This window comes from Girardinichthys multiradiatus, chromosome 3, assembly GCF_021462225.1.
Source record: "Girardinichthys multiradiatus isolate DD_20200921_A chromosome 3, DD_fGirMul_XY1, whole genome shotgun sequence".
NCBI lineage: Eukaryota > Metazoa > Chordata > Actinopteri > Cyprinodontiformes > Goodeidae > Girardinichthys > Girardinichthys multiradiatus.
This window is the reverse complement of record NC_061796.1, coordinates 14,221,699-14,245,118: the sequence shown is the minus strand read 5'-3', so window position 1 is coordinate 14,245,118 and position 23,420 is coordinate 14,221,699. Positions and strand designations below refer to the sequence as shown.

The window sequence follows — 23,420 nt, the reverse complement described above, 5'->3', positions numbered from 1 at the left end:
TCTTTACCTGTCAGCCATAATCATCAAAATTACAAGAAACAAAGACTTGGAATATATCACTCTATGTGTAATGATTCTATATGAGTTTCCCTTTCTGAGTTAACTGGCACAAAATATTGCACTTTTATGCAATATTCTATTTTTTTTAGATGTACCCGTATGTCTGTATAGAAATTTCAAAGTGCAGTGCGATGAGATTTGCTGTGAATTGGTGTTTTATAAATACAATTAGTATAGTATCATAGTATCATGAAATGCAAAAAAGCTATAAAAAGTAAACAAAACGAAACAAAAGAAAAGAGACTTCAACCAGTAAAACATTTTTTTAAAGAAATTTTACTTTGTACATTGTTGACCCTCAGACAAGATGGACCCGGTGTGTCTAAAGATTAATCTGATTGCTGTGAGGATCGTTTCACCATAAAGCTGTCTAAATAAAACAAGTGAAAAGTACAGCAGAAGTACAGTAAGGGGTACAGATATGACACAGCAGGTAAACAAGTCAGATCACAATGTTTTTGCTCTTAGATCATCAGCACAGATTTAATTGGGATACATGATGAGGGTTGGGCACAGAATCACAACTCAGTGAACAAATATGGCACCTGGACAAACGTAGTGCTGCAGGAGTCTGCTTGTTGAACATCTCTTCACTGTATGTCAATAGTGATGTGATGACAGCATTTTCTATTTACAGAAACATACACAGCCACTCAGAACAGTTTATTATGAAAAGAAAGAGCACACAGTAAAACACTGAGGGTTGGATACCTGGGAACAGGAGGTCTAACCTGTGGACTAAACCACTCTCTGTATGAACATGAAATGGAAGCATTTCCAAGTGTGTGATGACATAAACTGTAAACTGTATTTCATAGCACGTTCTCACTGCAGGACCAGTGACGTTTTCCTTTTCCAGTGACCAGGGTAGTTTTCTAGGATCAAGCTTTTACTTCTGCTGTTTCCACTGAGCGAACCAGGATGAAAACACACTATCAGACAAGAGATTTCCTCCACAAACTGCCCTGGTAGAGAGGTAGTACTTTTGTGTTTATTCAGAACCATTGTCAAGTCACATAACAATTCAATTTCAATTCAATTCAAAAATACTTTATTAATCCCAAATGTGGCGCTTGGAGACAGAAGCTGTTGATATTTGGGTTTAGAGAGAGCTCTCATGAAAGCCACATCTTAGGCATTTAAACTGGTAAAGTTAAGGTCTTACAGCGTTTATGTTAATAAACAGCAAGTTGTGAAAAAACAGACATGCAGGTTCTGCTACAGAAGTTTGCACTGATTATTAAAATGTTAAGATTTTGAACATGTTACAAATTTCTATAGAGTTTGAAGTGATTTTACTTGTTTTTCAGAAAGTAACTGCTTTGAAAGAAATGTTCACAAGTTATGGCAGCACAATGGATTGCAACCCTGCAGCTGTCTCTGATATCTGCCACAAAAGTAAGCAAACACGTATGTTTGCGAGTGCAAAATCTATGTAACTTTTCTTACAGCTGCACCTTTCCATAGAGTTTAGAGTGAATTTACATAAGTTGTAAAGAGTAACTAACTGAAAAATCATGGCTTCCTATTTTTGAAATGGTAGTCTTATTTCCTCTCTCCAACTAAATTGGTGGAAATAAGACCAATTGGAAGCTGTGCAATTCAATTAAAGTCCATTTAAACATTTTCACAAAGTTAGGAGGGACTTTAGGCTGTAACCTCTATGAAACAATCTAAAGGTGAATGCTGTTGGTCTGGTTTTTCCAGTGCATTGAACACGATTCAGTCGTTTCTGCTATGTCAGAAACTCCAGACGAAACCAGCGAATGCCTCAACAATCGCATGGATCCATGACTACCTGAGAAACAGACCACAGTTTGTGAGACTGAAGGGTTGAGTGTTTGACCAGGTGATCAGCTGCACAGGGGACTGTACTCTCACCATTTCTTTTTACTCTGTACACGGGTTTATCAGAGATGGACAAGAAGCAGAGTACAGAGACCTGGTGCATCGCTGTGTGGCATGGTGTAGAAAAAATCATCTCAGCCTGAACGCTAACAAAAAAGGGGATGACTGTGGATTTCAGGAGAAACAGGAATGTAAAAAACGATCAGTTATCAAAAATGGTGGAGATTGTGAAGGAGCATAAACATCTGTGTGATCTCTTCTGCCATCATCTGCTGGGGCAGCAGCATCAGACCCACTGACTTAAAGCTCAACAAGTTGATAAAGAAGGCTGGCTCTGTCCTGGAGACTGATCTGAAGCCTCCAGAGATGAAGCATCCTCTGCACAAAGAACATTACAGAGAACTCTGAGCATCCTCTTCACGAGATTGTAGCAAAACAGGGCTTCTGCTGGAGGCCTATCCAGGATAGAGTCCTCTACATTAGAGGAGTTTATCCTGCATTACAATCAGTAATGACTCTTTGAAGAAACTTGGACAGTTGAGGTGCTAAAAAATGTATGTCCCTTTGGGATTAATGAAGTATTTTTCAATTGAATTACACTTCACAGTTATTGAGTTTGATTGTTGTTTGCAAACATTAATAAGCATTTCCTCTGGACATTTATTAACAGAATAACACCCAAGGAAGATGTCCAGTCTTACAAAGCAGCAGTACTCCTAAGCCAGGAGGAGTGAGCCTCTCAGCATAATTTCCATTAACAGAACGATTTTACACTTCATCCTGGAAACGCACTCAAGAACCAGCCAAAGGACATTAAAAGGTCCCTGGAATTTAGGTTCTGGGGGGAAATGGATCAGGGCAACAGTGGAAATGTATCCTTTAGTATTTTTGAGTGTTCATGACATCAGTTAGATTTGACCTTGAACAAATATCTCTAGAGTTAGAGTAATGATCATGAAAATGAACCCTTTGCTGAAGTCAACCTAGTGAGAAAAATGAATTGGGTGTCATTAAAAACACCAACGTTTCGTCCCGATCAGACTGTCCCAAGTACACCAACCTTACCTTTTATATGTACAACATGAGATGTTTGTTCTGGTTATTGCATGCAACATAAGACAAAGCACACTTTAACATTACAGGTTATTCTTCTCGTGGACAGGCACTTGTCACTCAACAACAAAATGCATAAAGATTTTAGCTCTCTGTCAGTTCCTAAAACCAAGATAAATTACAGCCAACAGACAAAGTCTGTTTAAAAGATGATCATAGAAATGCTGTCAAGGATCTGGTTGTGACAAGTGTTAGTTGACAAAATACAATTAGCTTCATCAAAAGACTTAAAACATGACTTTCTGAAGTCAGTTTTAGTTTCTGGTCATGTTCAAATGTCAGAGGAAAGCAGAGTTTGACCATTATTTAGTTTGAACAAAACTTCTTTAAGAAGGTTTCTGATATTCACATTAAAGAGTTTGTGAACTTGAGTTCAAACAAGTGTAGGAGCCATGTAGGCACGAAGGTTTACCGACAAAGCGTCATCAGAGCCTTTCTCCGATCAGCGAAGAACAGTAGCTGGGACAGTTTTTAGATCATCATACCTTTTTTTTTTTTTTATAGTAGTAAAATGTGAAAAAAACAAACGGGCATCGTTTAGTAGATTTCCCACAGAAAAGGGGAGGCCGTTCTTTCTCACAGCTGAGACTGTCCGCTTTACTTTTGAGTCTTTTGGTTCCTGGTGTCAGTCTGTGATGAAAGGGAACCCAACAGAACACTGCTGACTGCTGGGAGGTGCACATCAAGAGTCTAGTCATTGATTTGACAAAAAGGATTCGATAAAAGCCATAAGGAGTCATTAAGAGGTGCATGGAGCGATAAGAAAAGATGGGAGACAGGCCCCATCGTTTAAAGCAGCAGAGTCAACAAAAACAACTTTTAAGCTTTGTCAAATTGACAGTTTATCAAAACATAGAGCTAATTTCAACTTTAGTGCAGAAAAAATGGTGCATGATTGTTCTTTTTTTGAGCCGTTACAAATGTTCAGCTCTTTAAAAACACGTGGTATATAAATAGAAAAATCACTACTCTGATTATACTCTTTCCTGTGAAAACAGCAGGAATATAAAAGGCAAAATACTGGTTAGTCTTAAAAAACAGGTTTGGTCTCTCAGAGCCATTTCATGGTGTAATATGAGACTTAAGGTGCCTAATCAAGTGGAAAAGGTGCAAACTTTTAAAGATGAGTTTAAGTGCTTTAGGTTTTTTCTTCAGTGCAGAAAACGTTCAGATTGTAATTTGAAATGCTATCAAACTTTTTTTTCTTACAGTGTGGGTCAGGATCAGGGCTGCAACTAATGATTATTTTGTCAATCGATAAATCAGTTGACTATTTATTCGATTAACCGATTTATTAATCGAATGTCAAAAGGTGCTTCATACGAGATTTGTTTTGAATCAGGTAAAGCTAAAACTAAGCCACTTGAGTCCTGGATAGAGCATATTTACAGACAAAGAAGATTTTTCATCTTAAATGGAAAATGTACATATTTTTGGTTCAGTTTGGGCTTAAATGCTGCTCTGGGTGGGTTATTCTTTCAGCAAATGTCATGTTTTAGAGTCTATATACTCCATTTAATGATTTTTCGATCACTAAATTAGTTGACAATTATTTTAATAATTGATTAATCCGATTAAATGTTTCAGCCCTAGTCAGGACACAACGGTTTACGCATCTTGTGTCAGTGATTTTCTTCTAATTAGAACCGTGGCAGGATGATCGTTTCGTCCTTTTTAAATCCTTACTGGATCCGCGGTCAGATCCACCACCAATGAAGAACATTCTTTTCATGATTTCAGTGGATTTATACCTCACAGTGGGCATTGTTTTGGCTACAGTCTCTCCAGCCACATATCGCTGTCTGCATGGGAGGCACCACTTCTAACTTTGACACCCCAGATTTAGTGTCTGTATCTGTCTCTCAAAGAATCAAAACAGCACAGGTAATATTTGTTATCAAAAGATGAAAAAGGAGTTAAAAAACCTCATCAGCAGTTCAATTCACACACACAGTGTGGCATCTCCACCGTCAAAACTTGCAGATGTTCAGTTAAAAATCTCTAATGTTAATGAAGCAGTAAGGCAGTATAATGGGAAAACATTCTGTATTATTAAAATCATCTTAGCATCAGCATTTATGCAGTACCTGGCTACTCATTTATTGCCAAGTTAGGCCTCACTCTCAGACTGAAATGTCTTTACATCTCCTAGTGAGCACAAACAAACTGCTGTTTTAAATCCATTTCAGACACTAGAATAAATATCCTAAATCAATCCCACATTTAGATTCCTAGTTTTTGTCGTTACGATTCTCAGCAGTCACTCAGTTTTCTAGCACCAACTTGCAAAGCAGACTGAACTATAAATGTAATACTGAAATGTCAGCTTTTAGGTAAAGAATATGGTTATATTACAATTTGTCAGCCGTATGTTTGTCGATGTATAGCACCTTACCACCAAAGAAAATTCCTCGTACGTGTGAAACACTACTTGGCAATAAAGTTTTTCTCATTCTGATTGCGGAGAGTCTTTAAACATGACTATCAGAGTCACGCAAAAACTGATATTTGAATTCAGGGGAAGGTAGGTTTTCCATCCATTTTAAATCCCTTATCCATGTCAGGATTCCTAGCCAGCTAGTTTATGCTTTACTTTCACTTTAAGGAACTTGGAGGAAACTGACGATTCCCTAAAAAAAAGTTAACTTTTATGTCAATTGGATGATTTATGAATAATATATTGGGGGAGTTTTCATTCTCAGCTCAGTTTAAACACATTATTGTTTTGCGGCAGCTGCTTTATGACATCTGCCACAGTTTGATCTCAACCTAAACTTTTTCTTCAAAGATTGAGTTAAAGCTAGTAATCTGTGTATTAGTTTCATGTGCACTTGATTCAAGAGAGTTTGAGAAAGAGTGAAAGAGTAGTTGTTCATGCACATCAGTGGCAAACAAACAAGCATACAAAGAAAGCTTAATATATCTAATTAACCAGTATTGACCTAACTCACTCAATTTTCAGATCAAATTTCAATCTTTAGTCTTCGGAAAGGGACAAACTTTTCCTGACGCTACGTGATGGCTCCCAAACCTCACTGTCGTCCGTATCATCACCGTCGACCTCATTGTCGTCTTCATTGTCGTCCTCATCTTCCAACCCTGGGTCAGCCTGCACCTCTGTGTTCGTCGATCTCTCTCCATGTGTCTCTTCTTCATCTGCTTTGTCCCCACCTGCTCTCCCTGCTGCTGGCTCCAGGAAGGGGTCTAACCCCAAGTCCAACCGTCGCTGAACTTCAGCAAACCACTCCCTCACCTTTTCGCAGACAGAGATACAGCTTCAAATTTCAAATAGTGCATGCAACTAGTGTCATATAATAAGGCATATTTTCCTTTGTTTGTACCAGCAGTACTATATAACTTACTGGCATCTCAAGGTGGCAGTATTGCACAAAACGTCTAGCTAATGCACTAAAGGCCTGATTTACTAAGATCCCAAATAAGGGGCGCTACATTGGTTGCAGCTTAAAATTCAATATAAACAATAAGAAAATACACATTTCTCTGTCAGGGACTTTAGCATAGATTTGTTTATCTTTAATTTTTAATTCTATGCAGATACTGAGTGTTTTTCTTTGAGACTATGTGTTTGAAAAGTTCAGAGTTTATCACAAACAGATACAATATGAATATATTTTTTATAGTTCAAATTGTTTTTTGGTGACATGAAGTGATTTTTCACTGCACAAACCCTCCCTTGGCATATGATCGCTTTCAAAAAAGAAGTCAAACTGATTCAGCTCCAATGGGTTTGCAATGACACATTGTTACTGTGAATTATGTATTTGGTTCTGTTTAGAGACCAGGTTAAGGTCTTTTTCACCCGAGGCCCAAAGGCCTTTACTGTTAAGCTTTGACTTTATGTTGAGAGATAGCTGAAGGGGCAAAATACATATTTTAATTTCGGTTTTGGCTGAAAAATGTCAGATCTGACAACCTGGCTGGAATGATGCAGATGCAAAGAGTTTGCAGAAGGTTTTTCTATATGGCATGGCTTCTATTTCTGACTGGCTCCAAATCAGCTCTCAAAAATAACATTGCTGGAGAGATGATATTTCTCTACTATTTTTATTTCTGACGGTCCAAACACGTCGACACGGCCACAGACGGTTCTCGCTGTTTGTCATCTGTCATTGTACCCATGCCTCACTTTCTCGCCACAAGGATTGCAGATGTGTTCATAATGCTGTGCCAGTTTGTGCCAGACACAAATCAGCGATCGCAATCCATGTTATGTTTGATAAACCACATTGATTGTGCTAAATAACGACATTTGCATATCCTCCCCTCAGTATTTTGCACGTTCTGATAATCAGCATATTTTCTGCATATTCATGAAGACAAACACGATGAAATAAATGGATTGCGCCTGCTATTCTGCACCTAGTTAATAGATCAGCTTTGGGCACACGATCAAGTTTGCACGTGTTTTTATACACTCAAACATTTAGTAGATCAGGCCCTAAAATACTGGTAAAAAGTTTGCAGTGATTTAAATGTACATGCTTTTGGTGTGCAGGTGAGAGAAAAGAATCTGACAAAAGACTACAACACCACAATGAGGAGTGAAGTCCTATAAAATGGTGGCTTATTGATATTAAAGAGATTCAGATTTTTTGAAGCAAGGTTCTATGAAGCTATTATGTGTAATAATTCCTTACCTGTAGTAGAAAGATGTTTTATTGTAACACGTTTAGAGGGAATCTAAGAAAATCTCAAAGCAGTTGAAGACTTAGAGCTAGCCACACAAAGGTCTCTGTTCATGGGATCCAGCTGTATATTACACAAAATTAAGCGCTTTTTCTTTTGCAGAAGAATGTCGAGTTTCTTACTGTTTTCTCAGCCGAACAACATCAATAACGTCCGTGTTACCACGCTAAAGTTAGGTGTGCTGGAGAGGCATCAATCTGCTAGATGAGCTGCAACTCATCCCCGAAATAAATGAAAACCAAAAAATCTGAATTTTCTCTTTAACAGAGAGCTGCTCATCCTGTTTGTTGTAGGTAAGCTAAAGATTTTTACAGATTCGAAAGCAGAATGGGGAAAGATGCAGACGAAAGTGGGTCTTTAAAGAGGTAAACCAAACTGTGCTGCATAAAAGATAAACATAAAGTGCAACATGGATCGCTGACTGCATTTCATATCTTTGCTCAGATCTATCTGCATTGCAGTCAGTAGGCTTTGTGTGATTCATAAATAATGAACATGTGGAATGTAATCAAAAGCTTAGCAATGACTGCGATAGCTTGGATTTCATAAAATTTACAAAATAATTATTTAAAAAGTTAGCAAATAATTGTATTTGGGTTAGTTGTGTTATTTGTCTTGACAGTTTTGTCTACCATTAAAATAAATGCACTAAGGCACGACTTTTAGGCATATTCTTGCATTAGATGTACTAGGACATGACATGATTGCTCATCTGCCTAGCATTTTCATAGGCTGTGAAGATATTATGTTTATGATGCTCCAGCATCGCCTTTCAACACAACTGATCCACCAGCATGTGTAATTTGACCTGCAGCTAAGCCAGACTACCACTGTTTTTTTAGGCATGTTGAGAAAGTTAACGGCATGAGAGTCACAACTTAAAGACACATTTTATACTGCATATATATGCAAATACGAAATTTATGAAAGGGCTGGTGAAATGTTATAGCAGTGACAAGATGATAACATAAACGACTCTCAGGCTACGTTATGCAGATGCTCTGTCTGCACTGCTGAAGTGCTACAGCCCTCTGCGGTTGAAGAAGCTCAGATTACTTCAGTCTACAATTATTTGACCACTGATAAAGTGTGTAGAGCTTTTTTAACTTTCATTCCTAGATAGTCAAGCTAATGTGAGGTAATGATACCCCATCTTGGCACAGCAAGCACCATTCATCCCAGTATACACCACTATACAATAGAGACACACATTATTTATATTCATGACAGACCTTGTTGTTAACATAGCACTGCCTACAGAGAATTACACATTTATACAAGAAAAACATTAATTAAAAAAAGTTAAAGCTAGACGTCCACTGCACCATTAAAGAAAGGGAAAATGACATAAAAAATGTAGAAAGGCTTTCACTTGATCTTTTTGGAGCATTAGGAAGGGTGTGGAACGTTCAGTTGCAATAGAAAGGATTCTGAAATCGTACTTCATTAATCTGCTTGTCTAGAGATTGGGGATTTTATGTGTTTAGTTTCTGGGACCAATACTTCATACTATGTACCCACCTGTTCGTAGCTCATGCTGGTCTTGGTGACCAGCTCATCCAAATCTTGCTCACTGAGGAAGTGGTGCTTCAGGTAGTACTCCTTCAGGATTTCCCGCCCAGTCTTGAATTTCTTTGATGGTGGGGATCTTTTGACATCTGCACTGGAGGAGGAGGAGGACCTCTTTGGCTGCTTCCTGGTTTTGGATCGGCCCCAGCCGCGATTTCGACCGCGTCTTTTCCGACCTCCGCTGCCTCCCGTTTTACTGCCGCCTACATCGTTTGGTGCCTCAACGTTGCCACTTTGGTACTGAAAGAACCATTTCAAGTTTCCGTTTTTCCAGGAGTACCGAGAATCCCCAAACCAGCTGACGATGTAATGGCGAGGAAGGCCGCTCTCTTCCGCCAGCTGATCGTACTCCTCCGGTGTCGGCCACTGCGTCCCCACGAAGGCACTTTTTAGAATGTGGAGCTGCTCTGGAGTCTTTTTGCTTTTTTCTTTCAGGTCTTTCTTGCTGCTGCTGGACAGCTGCTTACTGCGACCCCCTGGAGGAGTTTGACTTCCCTTCCCAGATGAGGAGGCAGATGGAGGAGAAGTGCTTGAACCTACGAGTACGCCTACTTCCTCAGCCTTTGAGTTTTCCATTTCAACTTTCCCTCCCTCACACGACTCCAGGGACGACGTACTCACAGGTGGGACTTTTCGCCTCTCGTTGAACCAGGCATCAATCTCCCTTCGAGTCAGTTTGGTTTCTGTCCTCAGACGACTCAGTTCTTCATCTGATGGCATACAGCTCTTCTCAAAGCTCTCCTCCAGCACCACTAGCTGCTCGGGAGTCTTCTCCTTAAACTTTTGCAAAGTGAAGTCTGGGAAAGGATTCCAGGTTTTGACTCGGGTCTCCTTCTCTTTTTCCTTCTCCTTCACGGGGGAAGTGTTTGGAGGATGAGGGGATGTGGGGGTCTCGTCACTGGAGTCAATAACAATGGGGGTGTTTGCAGCACTGCTAGAGCTGCTTCCCCCTCTGCCCCCACCGTCGTGGAAAACAATCACATGGCTGTTCTTGGAGTTGCGCTGGTTGTAGCGAGTGTCACTGAACCACTTTTTGATCTCACCCTTTGTCAAATTGGTGAGTTTCATCAGCCGGGCGATTTCCGCGTCTGAGGCGAAGTGGTTTTTTAGGTAGCTGGCTTTCAGCTCTGCCAGCTGCTCTTTGGATTTCTTAGGTCGCAGACTGAAAGAGTCAGCACTGAGGGCTGAGTTCTCCTTGGAGAGGAGAGGGAAAAGGTTAGCCAACAACATGGTTGTTCCTGTTGTGTCATTTTACCCTATAAGTACAAGTTTAAAAAACATCAGTGTAATTAGCTAGTGAAAACTACTGAAAATCATAAATGAGCAACTAAACCGCAAGCACATCCTGATGTGTAAGGTGTCCCAACCTGCGGAGACAGAGAGGGAGGCTGGACCGTGGTAGCCCGTTTTAGCTCACTGTTTGTTGGCGTGGACTGACAGGAAACTCGGCTGAAGTTCTGAGACTGACTGGCCAATCCTGCCATAGTCAATGTGATTGGACTAGTCACTGGAAGTTTCCCACCTGGACCAACCTACAAACAAATATAGAGATCAATGTATCTGGTTCTTATCTATTTAAAAAATATGGGTAGACTTTTTTTCAGATTCTTCTGTTGGCAGAATTAGTTCTGCGCTCATTTCCAGTTCATGAAATATGAGGCAAACCAGAGGCAAAACCCATAAAAGAGAAGAACAATCTGCTTACGGACTGAAGCGCCTTGGAAAACTATTGATACCTCTGAACTTTTGCATGTTTTGTAACTTTACAAAAACAAACATCATATTTTAGTGGGATTTAATGCCATAGACCAACTAAACGTACTGCATAATTGTGAAAGGAGGGTAAATTAAAAGGTTTTTTTTTTTCATACGTACTCTGCCTCCCTAATTCAAGTCTTATGCAGCATTTCTACCATTTTTGTACACAAAGAGACCTGAGTTTTCTCCAGCCGATCTTTGCAAAATAGCCCAAGCTCAGTCAGACAGGATGGAGAGTTTTCCAGTTTTTTCAAAGAGTCTCAATAGGGTTTAGGTCTGTACTTTGACTGGGCCATTATAACACATCAGTGTGCTTTGATCTAAACCTTTCCACTGTAGCTCTGGCTGTATGTTTAGGGTCATTACCCAACTGAAAAGTGAACCTCCACCCAGGTTTCAAATCTTTTGCAGCCTCTAACAGGGTTTCCTTGCAGGATTCCCTGCATTTAGCTGCATCCATGTTTCTATCAAGTCTGACAGCTTCCCTATTGCTGAAAGGCATTCCCAAAGCATAATGCTCCGACCACCATGTTTCACTGTGGGGATAAGCATTCAGGATGATGAACAGTAACAATGTTCCACGACAGAGCGTTTTGTATGTAGTTAAAAAAAAGTACAGTTTTGGTCTCATCTCTCCAGACAACTTTCCTTCACGTGTTTCCTGTGTCCCTTACATCGCTGGTTGCATACTTTACAACATCTATCTTTCTTGGAACAATGGCTTTCTTCTTGACACTCTTCTATAAAGTACAGATTTGTGGAGCGCACGACTAATAGTTGTCCTGTCAAAAGATTCTCCCATCTGAGCTGTAGGTCTCTGCAGTTAAAAATATACTCAGGTATGTTGTGGTAATGTGACAAAATGTAAATGGTAAATGGACTGAACTTATATAGCGCCTTTCCAGCCATACAGACCACTCAAAGCGCTTTTCACTAGAGCCACTTTCACCCAACTGCACTCATACACCGATACGCTGATCGGTTGGCAACTTGGGAAGTGCCTTGCTCAGGGGCACATTGACATATGGCCGGAGGAAGCTGGAATCGAACCCACAATCTTCTGATTGCAAGAGACGACTACCCTTCCTACTGACCCTCAGTCGCCTCATAATATGGAGGCATGAACGCATATGCAAGGGTCTGCAACATCATGTTTACGTAGCCAATATAAGGTTCCTGTAATCCATACTGTCGAAACCTAAAACTGCTCAAAATGGTGTTCAAACAGTTGACTATAAAATGCGTGAAGGCAAGGAGGACGTTCATACTGCAAGCTTGAAATTCAAAGCCACATTCCAGCTCATACGTACCTGTGTAAACACAAGGCCAGGCTGGCCCACAATCTGACAGGTCTGTAGGATGGACTGCAGGCCGTTTGCAGCAGCTGACAGCTGGTGTGCGGGAATGACAGTGATGGTTTGAGGCACTGTGTGCACAGTTCCATTAAACTGTTTCCTCCTAGCCTCCTCCACTTCCTCTGGGGTCCAGCTGACGCCGTGCTTCAGACGCTGGGCTGAGAACCACACCTGTGCACAGATCAAGTGTTTTTATTTTTTTTTTAAAGAGAAAAAAAAAGCAAGACAGAAGAACCTTTTGAGTATTACAAAAAGGAATCTATGAAAAATTATTTTATCTTGAGTTTTACCTTGATCTGCTCTTCTGTGAACTGTGTCTGTGTTGCCAGGCTTCCTATTTCTGCCAAAGATGGGTAAGGAAACTTCCTATATGTGCTGATCAGAAGGGGGTTGGAGTCCATAGCTGCACTGTAGGAGGGGATGCTGCTCAGGGGAATCAGCAGCTGGGGCTGTGAGGCCGCTGCTGCTGCACTCTGCTGGGCCTGGAGGGCTGAAAGCACCTGGCATGACAGCGGAGAGGCCAAAAACCATCAAACACAGCTGATGCTGCTATTTAGTATCAAAGGTGTGAAATGAAATGAGCTAAAGGTACCGTCCCGGACAAAGTCACTGAAATAGCTGCACACAATATTTCCTTTTACAAAAGCATGAAGTAGTTTTATCTCTCTAAGCAGCGATGAAGTCTGGCAGCGTGCATAACCTCTTTCTCCTACAGAGCACTGCAAAGCATTTCACATATTATTACGATGCAACCACAAACTTTAATGGATTTTATTAGATTCCTATCTGTCTGATTCAGTGTGAAGCATTGCATAATGGTGAAGTACAAGGAAAAGATACACGGTTATTAATTTCTACAAATGAAAATCTTAAACACTGTTGCCTGCATATGTTCTCAAAAAAATGGTTTGACCAGTTGAAATCAACTAACCAAGTCACCTAACAGGTAGATCTAAAAAAAAAAATGTGAATATCGTGTTCAATACTTTTTATCACTCATTTCAGAAAGTGAAACTCATATACTATATAGCTAAATACAAATCCTCACCACACTTTAATACCAGGTCTATAACATAAAATCCCCCAAAAATACATTGAAGGTTGTGGTTGTAATGTAACAAAATGTGGAAAAGTTCAAGCGGTTTAAAGACTTTTGCAAAACTCTTAATGCTAAGAAAAAAACAGTAAATACTTAAAGGTTCTCTACCTGTGCCAGACCAGCGGGCAGAACTGTGGGATTTAAAATGGAAGATTTTCTCTGCTGCTCTGATGGTGGGCTGAACAGAAAGCCACCTCCCCCAAACTTCATGGAGTCCTGCAGCAGCATCTCCACAGGCGTCACTGGTCCGAGCGGAGCTTCGATGGGCTCCTGCTCTCCACCCAGCTCCCCCTCACTTCCTCCTCCCAAACCCTCACCTGCCGCTTCATCTGCGGATTTGAGGGAAACTGCAATTTTCTTGGGTTCAGATTTGGTCTTCATCCTCATGATAGGAGTCTTGCTGAGGGAGATGCCTGAAGCTGCAGCCGAGTCAGCTCCTCCGTCCGCATGGGAGTCGCTCTGGGGTTCCTGGATTGTCTGATCACCACTCGGATCCTCCAGTGAGTCTTTCGATCTTGATTTCTGTGAGGAGTCGATGACTTTGAGATCTTCAATGCCGGAGACACGGGCTTCATCTGCAGTGGTAATAATAATGTTCTGCACTTATTTTCTATGCCATTTACATTAGTATTCATTCTTTGTTTGAGTAGAGCCCCGGGTTACATAGTTCCACTGTTACTCAATTCTGTACGGGGCCTTACCTGCATCTGGTGGAGTGGGAACAACTGGCACAGCCTGACCAAGCTCCTCTGTTCCCTCCTTCCCCTTCCTTTCCTCCTCCTCCTTACCCCCCGTCTCTTCCTCCTGTGTTCTTTCTGTCTTCTCCTGTACGGCGTCCTGCTCCACCACATCCAAGGGCAGCACCATGCAAGGTGTGGTGGATTTCCGACGGCTTGACATCTTCGATTCAAAGTGACTTGTACTTGTGCTGTGGCAGAGCTGTCGAGGTTCACATATTGCAGGTCAGTGAGCTGATGTGCTGGATTCTTGGAATCCTGTTTCTCTGAAAGGAAAACAAAAACAAAGAAACATTTTAAGGTCGTACACAGGACTTTCTTTACTGGGATTCAAAATTGTTTACATTGTTGCAACAGTCAGGAAACAATGTGTGGTAGAAGAAGTGAGTATAATATAGTAGGTATTTACTGTAAGAGCAAAAAACAAACAACAAACAGGGTGACCTACTTTGCAAATTTTTTGAATTATTTGTAACTAAACAATGCATATGTTTTATACACACAAATACAATTTTTCCTGATTTGATTTTTTGTTGATTTTTATAAAGTTTTGCTTTGCTAAAGTGTTCTCGATTAATTATAATCATGATGATGATTATGTAACTGATCTGTCACATGAGCGTTTGTGTTTATGTTCCAATGAGAGCTCTAAAGTTATCTTATTTCAACCTTTGACATCAACAAATATATTATTCTATCTAATAAAGTGTCTAGAATCATAGTTCTCTTACCAACTTACCTCAGATTACCTAAACTGTGTTTCAGCTATGCTATCGTGAACTTTTATTGCCCCAAACCAAATTACCCTGAACTTTCAATCTCCATCCTGATGTTATTTGCGTTTATTTCCAGTCCCCATACAGATCCATGCTGTCTAGGTGAGCTGTAGCTTTAGGCAGAAAAGTACAAAACGACAACATGCACTTGCCACTGTGAGTCCTTTAACCCCTTCCAACATATTAACTTCCAGCTGTACAGTAGAGGCTGACATTGTTCGGGTATCCCACGGGTCACGGGATTCCCATGGGAATCCCGTGGGATAAAAAGAAACTCAATTTATCAGAATCTAATTGAGTACAAAAGAAAGCAAGCAAAGGTAAGAAAGATCATTAAGAATGCAAAAAGAGAATATTAGAGAAACTTTTGTAATAACGTAGGGAGAGAAACAAAAATTGACCAAATTTGGAAAACAATTAAAAGAATGAATGGTATTAGAAAAGAATATGGATATCCTATATTAAAAATAGATAATACAATTATAATGGAAGAAAAAGCTGAAATATTAGCTAAAAATATTAGCTAAAACATTTAGTAAAATTCATAGTTCAAGTAATATTAGTGAAGAGGGAAAGAAAGGTAGGGAAATCTCAAAGATGAAGACTTAATGCAAAATAACGTAGATACGAATAAATTAATAAATGAACCATTTATAAAAGGAGAGTTGAACTTTGTAACCAGAAAAACAAAAAATTCATCACCTGGAAAAGATCAAATGTACTATACGATGATAGAACATCTTAATGACAAAGCAAAAGACAAAATATTAGAATTATACAATAAAGTCTGGGAGGAGGGAGAGCTGCCACAGAGCTGGAAGGAAGCAATAATTATTCCAATAACTAAACCAGGAAAAGATAACACAAAACCAGAAAATTATAGACCGATCGCATTAACATCAAATATTTGTAAAATAATGGAAAAAATGATTAATAATAGATGAACATATTATTTAAATATTAATGGATATATATCTAGAAATCAAAATGGTTTTTTGAAAAGCGAGAAGCACAAATGATTTAGCATTATGTTTAGAATATGAAATAAGGAGAGCACAAATAAACAAAGAAAATGTAGTAGCTGTATTTTTCGACATAGAAAAAACATATGACATGATGTGGGTTGAAGGATTATTAATTAAATTAAATAAAATGGGTATTACTGGAAAAATGTTTAACTGGATTAAAGATGTTTCATCAAATAGAACAATACAAGTAAGAATTGGTCAAGAATTGTCAGGAAAATATATAATAGATAATGGTACTCCTCAAGGAAGTATTATAAGTCCGTTATTGTTTTCTATAATGATAAATGATGTATTTAAAAATATTGGTAAGGAAGTCGGTTGTTCACTATTTGCAGATGATGGAGCTATATGGAAAAGGGGTCGTAATATCAAATTTATTGAAAAGAAAACACAGGATGAGATTATTAGAATAGATCAATGGGCAAATCAATGGGGATTTAAATTCTCAGTAGAAAAAAAAAAAGTAATGGTGTTTACCCAGACAAGGAAAAGAGAAAATATAAAACTAAAATTATACAATCAAGTTGTAGAACAAGTAAAAAATATAAAATTTTTAGGTATATGGTTTGATGAAAAAATTATATGGAAAGTACATATATAAAAAATCATAGATAAATGCAAAAAAGGATACGAAATGTAGATTAGATTCAAGTATAATACAGGAATATATAAACAATTACTATCATTATGTCCAGATTTACACAGACACATCACAAAGAGATGAAAAAATAGGAGTAGCATTTGTAATACCAGAATTTAAAATAAAAGTAGGAAAAAGAATTACAGATGGATTATCAGTATATTCAGGAGAATTATTAGCAATATTGTTAGCAGTGCAGTGGGTGGAGGATATAAAACCATTAAAAACAATCATTTGTTCAGACTCAAGTTCAGCATTATTAAGTTTAAAACATAATCATTCAGAGGGTAGACCAGACATTTTGTTGGAAATAAAACATACTTTATTTAGAATTCAAAGAATGGGATTAATATTAGTGTTTTTATGGGTACCAGCACATGTAGGAGTTGGAGGGAATGAGATGGCAGACAGGATGGCAAAGAAGGCAACACAAAACAACAATAGCTTTATAATTAATATTAGTAGGTCAGAGGCAAGAAATATAATTAAACAGAGAATCAGGAAAGAGTGGCAAAAAAGGTGGGATGAAGAAAGGAAAAGAAGATGGTTTTACAGAATCAACAAGATAGTAGGAGAAGTAAGAACTGGAAGAAGGAGCAAAAAAGAGGAAAGGTTAATTACAAGATTAAGATTTGGACATACAGGACTTAATTCTACATTGTTTAAGATAAAGAAACATAATACAGGAAAATGTGATCATTGTGGAGAGGAGGAAACAATAGAACATGTGTCAGAAGTGTCAGAAATATGAACAAGAAAGAACAATTTTGAGGAGAGAATTTGAAGGTCAGTCAGTCATTTTCTACCGCTTATTCCATAGTGGGTCGCGGGGGAGCTGGTGCCTATCTCCAGCAGTCTATGGGCGAAAGGCAGAGTACACCCTGGACAGGTCGCCAGTCCATTGCAGGGCAACACACAAACAACCATGCACACACTCATTCATACACCTAAGGGCAATTTAGAGTGACCAATTAACCTAACAGGCATGTCTTTGGACTGTGAGAGGAAGCCGGAGTACCCGGTGAGAACCCACACATACACGGGGAGAACATGCAAACTCTATGCAGAAAGACCCCAGGCTGGGAATCGAACCCAGGACCTTCTTACTGCTACCAACTGCGCCAGAATTTGAAGGTATTAAAGAAAATTTTATTTTGATAGATACTTTGCAAAGAAGTTTAGGCAGCAAACATATTCAAATTATGGTTAGATTTTTCAAAAAAAAAAAAATAAATTAATAAATAGAATTTGATTGTTGTAATAGTAAATAAGATTTAAAACCATGAAGAACCACACTCCATACCAGTCGGTGGCGGTAATGCACACCATAAAGTTATTTGCCAACCGCCAAAAATAATACAAGAAGAAGAAGAATCCCGCGGGATGGGAGACAGCATTAATAAAGATCAAGTGATTGGGACGGTACAAGATAAAACATGAACGGGAGCTAACCAATAGGAGGGAAAACAAACTAGGATCAATTATCTTTGGAAATGTAAAACTGAGACTTTGTTATAAACTTTAAGAAAAAAAACTTGGATCAACGCCGCCATTGTGTAGTTTTTTTCCAAGAAGCCTATACTGTAATGCGAGTCAAACGAACTACACGACCCACAAGCCAACAGTGCTTCTGATCGATGTTTTCCACCTGCGTTCAGGATAGAGGGAGCAAACGCAGGTGGAGAACTGGACGTGGTAAAATTGGATTTGTAATGTAAAGTCAAAAGTAAAGACTTATCTATTAAACTCATAGAGCTGACAGGAAAGTCGCAAATATTACCGGACTTCAGGAGAGTTGAATGTAGCGGTTTTAACACGCAGTCTGCTGCTTGTAAAACGTGTTTAGTCGTAATCAAGTTCACCAGTGATTAAGGGACACTTTTAAGACAGATTCTGGATTAAATCAACCCTGCATCTCTTCATCAAACCAAAAGTACCAACACCTGTCAAATCTCATCTCACCAACAAAACTGCTGCATGTGCTCTAAATATTTAAGAGCTTTTGCCACAGTAGAGGGGAAAGGCCCACGCAATACTTTTGCGTTCGCTCGCAAAAGTTGTTAATCACCTTGAGAAAGCTGTGGATTTTGGAAGAGCAGCACATTTGACAAACTGCTCACAAAACAAACAGCGATGATATGACAATAATATGGTTTATTTGTCATATGCAGGTTAACACGCAGTCAACAATGTGATGAAATACTTAGGATAAGAAGAACTGTTCAAATCACGATAAAAACAAAAACACTAATGACGTGCAAAAAAAAAAAAAAAAAAAAAGTACACATCACGCAGCAGTAATAAGCAAATAAAGTGTCAGAGATGTGGTTTCGTGTAGTATTATTGTCCAGAGTTCAGTAGTTTGACAGCTTGTGTCTGATTGAAGTCTGATTGAAGATCATTTTATTCAAGGCCGATTTCAAAATAAAACTCAATAAATCTCAAAAACGGGTCTCCCACAAAGTATTGCGAGATAACGCAAAAGAGAACAAATTCCCCCATGTCCCATCGCGGGCTCCGTAGAAAGGCTTCATAAAGGGAAGATATTAAATAAATATGTTGTGAAATAGAAATTTTTTTTATGTACCATTAAATGTACAATTTATTTAATACATCATTAAATATTAAGTGTACCACTAATTACGTCATGTCGTCTTTAAAATTCTACTTAATTATTCAGTGGCACATTTAATTGCATAATAGTCCATTTCATGATATAATGGTACATTTATTGTTTTTTAATGATGTATTAAATAAATAAATGGTACCTTTAATTTAATGGCACATTTCATGTTACATTTACTTCACTTATGGGACATTCAGAACATTTATTTATTTAATGATGATTTTATTGTATTAATTTTGTCCAGTTTGACCCTCCATTCTTGATGCCTGTATAGGAGGTCATGTCAGAATTTGAATCAGGTGTTCTGGAGCAGACACACATCTAAAACTTGCAGGGAAGGGATCCCTGAGGACCAGGGCTGTGAACCATTGAGGTACAGTTTCTAAATTGTGAAGGTAATGTCTTTTTGCACTTTTGTTCGCCAAGTACAGTTCTCTTACTAGGTGACTTTTTCTTTTGTTTCAGCAACTTGAAACATAAAAGTGATGTCATTGTTCAAAGGAAACAGTCACTTAATAAATGAGTAAAATACAACTATGTACATTTTGTTTATTCAACTAAGATAGGCATGGTCTGTTTCCTTGTTTGATAATTTATTATTTCTTCATTATTATTCTTTTTACTTTAACTGGCCTTTACTACAGCTAAAAACAGGGACCTAACTGGTCCTTCAAAGAAATTCCCAAAAGACTAAATGAAGAAAACAAAAATGGGAGTGGCACAGGAGTGGGGGTCAATTTATCACGAGTGGGATGGGACAGGATTTTTTTATGCTGGCCTGGGATTGGGACAAGACATTTTTATGTGGGAGCGGGAAGGGACAGGAGAGAAAATCCACTCCCATGTCACCCTCTACTGTACAGCAGTAAAACCAGATGTTTGCAAAAAACACCCCTCAAAGTTGATCTTGCATGCAATTTCACTGAGCTGGGGAGACATTACTGCTCTGTACATTTAGTACAATAAAATCAGCCTGCTTCACAGCGGTTACTGTCTGAAACATTAGTAAAACTCACTCCAACTTTGTGCCAATCTGAAGCTGTAATAGGAAAATAAAAAAATAAGCTTTCTGTTTTTCTGCCCGAGTGAGTGGCAGAAAGGACGTCTCTGTTTAAAATATCATTTTTTTAATTGGTCTTACGTAATATACTAATTTTCTGAGACTTTGAACTTGGGGTTTTCATTATCTGTTAGCCATAATCATCACAATTACTAGAAATAAAGGCTTGAAACATTTCTCTCTGTGCAACGAATCCACATATCAGTTTCTCTTTCTGAAACGTGACAAAAAAATACCAAATCTTTTGACGAAATTCAAGTTTTCTTTAGATGTACCTGTAACAGCAGACTCAGCAGCGACCTATTGTTTTACTCATTGTCAGACAGTTCACAATAGTGCGGGACAGTTCAAGTAAAAAGCGTAGATGTTTGTTTGGAAGGGAGGCACTTTGGAGCAAGGTTGCAGACCCATTTACTGGTTCTCCCATACTGACAATGTGTAAACCATCACCTGTAAAACCGAACTGTAGTCTGTCATTTTTATGATTTAATTGGGTTAAAATGTATAACTGGTTATACATGGGTAACTACTGTGTCCACACTGCTCTGCTACCACTTAACAACAGCACTTCGAAAATGTGGAGGTGTCCGCTAGCTCATTTGCTGTTATTAAAGTAACAATAAAGCATTCTTTTATAATACAAAGATAACGTGAAAGTGTGTTTTATTCAAGTATAGAGCAGCATTTAAATGCCGTGGGCCAACTAGCCCGGGTTAGCCGGGCCGGTCATTAGGAGGTCTGGCGGTAAACTTACAAGAACTACAGTAATGTGAAAATGTGTTGCTACCCGGCTGGAGAGGCGAAGCGAGGAGTGATTTCCGAGGTCTCGGAAGAGCTGCCTCCAGGTGCTCCTTGTTGGTATCCGTCGGTGTTGCTCTCTCCGCAGGCTAACCATTCAACCTGGCCGGGGGAGGAGCAGCGGCGTCTGCGTTAGTTACTGAAGCAGCTGGATCTCCCGAAAATAAATAAAACCCCAGTCGAGACAGACGGACCGCTCCAACGACTATAACCGTCTTCTGATGCTGGAACCACCAGACATCTCTCTCCTGGTCCGAGCAGGTTATCTCCCACCAGAAGCGGCTCCTCATAAAAGTTCACACGGCTAAAAGACGGCTCGTCTTTGCTGTTCATAAAAAGGGCCGCTCGGAGCTGCGTTGTTTGATGACCTATTTCTCAAATATTTTAACGGCTGATTTTTTTTTTTTTTTTTTTTTTTTTTTTTGTGTAATGATCAAACAGCGTCATCATTCAATGTAATACGTCTTGACGTCATTCCGCGGCGACTTTTGGGAGATCTAAAAATATTAGCAGTTTATGAAAAACGGCCCATTTGAATGCCACAACAAACTGCATTTCAGAGTCAGTCAATCACTGTGGCCTCAGAAAGGGGCAGGCTGTCGGACAATCAGCGCAAAGGGCCGTAAACGCGTTCGTTTCCGATTCGGCTGTGTGCCAAAATGTCCTTAAATGACCTGTGAGGGGAATATGAGAAGCTACTTGAGGACACGCCGCTAGTTTCCTAACAGCCAAGGTGATCCTCCTGAGTGTTGCTGTTCACATTAGGTCGGTTGTTTCGATCGTTTTAATACGATTCTAGACCACAAAGTAGCGCGTAGTTATGTCGTGGAAGAAAACATATTTTAATAAGAAATTACAAAAAAAAAAAAACACACACACACACTGGAAAGCATGGTTTTAGTCTGCCTCCTTTACTCAGAAGGTGCCGATTAATCAGTTGAAATCAAGATTTAACTAGTTGGTCTGCATATGAGTCACTAAGTGTAAAGGAAAACTACACCATCCCCTGGTAAAACATGGTGGTAGCAGCATCATGGTGTGGGGATGGTTAAGAGACAGGGAACCTGGTCAGACTTGATGGCAAGATGGGTTGGAGCTAAATACAAAACAATGCATAAGGAGGTTTCTAGCAGGTCGAACACAAACAGAAAACCAGAGCTTCAATAGAATGGTTTAGAGCAATTATTATTTATGTCAGAACTGCCCAAAGTCCAGATATACACTCACCGGCCACTTTATTAGGTACACCTTGCTATTACCGGGTTGGACCCCCTTTTGCCTTCAGAACTGCCTTAATCCTTCGTGGCATAGATTCAACACGGTACTGGAAACATTCCTCAGAGAGTTTGGTCCATATTGACATGATAGCATCACACACATGCTGCAGATTTATCAGCTGCATCCATGATGTGAATCTCCCGTTCCACCACGTCCCAAAGGTGCTCTATTGAATTGAGATCTGGTGACTGTGGAGGCCATTTGAGTCCAACAAACTCATTATGTTCAAGAAACCAGTCTGAGATTATTCTAAATACATTTTGTTCTACATCACGTTTTAAGGTTGTTTTTAATCACTTCTTTTTTTTGTTCACTTTCCACCTTTGGGAACAGTCACAATGTTGCAAATTCACTGTGTGTAGCCTTTGTTTATGTCCTTATGGCCCCATTTCTATTCGTTCTACATCACAGCACTGTTTTGGTATATCTTATAAAATTCCAGTAAAACACATTAAAGTTTGAGGCTTTAATGTGACAAACGGTGAAAATGATCAAGGGGCCAACAGGAAATGTATTTTGTGCAAACCGGGCCAGGTGTAAAATATATGCTTTGTTGAGATAATCTTCGTTTAGCTCATCTAAAAAACAGATAGGTCACCAGTCTACTGACCTACTTACTCCAGGATCCCTGTCATACAGCTGTCACATTGCCTGATGTAACTGTGGATTCTTGACTTTGACAGAAATTAACAAAAATAACTTGTTTTAGACACATTTTCAGTTAGATCTCTGGCAAAATAAGCCTACATATTAGTCTTTTGACTTTTTTGGCTATTTAAAATGTTCTTAGTTTTATCTGAAATGTGCTACGGAACCAGCCTTATGTACTGATACCCTGGAAAAGATGTTTTTTAAACATTTTATCCCAAGAGCATAATGACACGGTTATAAATAAAAATATATTTACTTTGGGCCATGAAATGTTAAGAAAATTAAAATTACCAATTGGGCATTTATTGGTACTAATA

At 39.1% G+C, this 23,420-nt stretch overlaps 1 protein-coding gene across 2 annotated transcripts; it reads right to left on the bottom strand.

The window, feature by feature from the left end:
- Nucleotides 1–318: 318 nt before the first annotated feature.
- On the bottom strand, nt 319–21,871 carry LOC124865760 (zinc fingers and homeoboxes protein 1-like). Of its 2 annotated transcripts, none has more exons than XM_047361135.1 (8): nt 21,131–21,871; nt 14,211–14,512; nt 13,618–14,084; nt 12,701–12,910; nt 12,366–12,581; nt 10,665–10,829; nt 9,250–10,491; nt 319–6,274 (listed from the first exon to the last, which is right to left on the bottom strand). In XM_047361135.1, exons 2-8 carry the CDS (start codon nt 14,407–14,409, stop codon nt 5,999–6,001), a joined length of 2,775 nt encoding a protein of 924 aa, XP_047217091.1. In that variant the 5' UTR covers nt 14,410–14,512; nt 21,131–21,871; the 3' UTR covers nt 319–5,998. The 2 variants fall into 2 exon arrangements, with proteins under 2 accessions (XP_047217091.1, XP_047217092.1); XM_047361136.1 differs by having other exon boundaries at nt 21,164–21,871.
- Nucleotides 21,872–23,420: the final 1,549 nt, after the last annotated feature.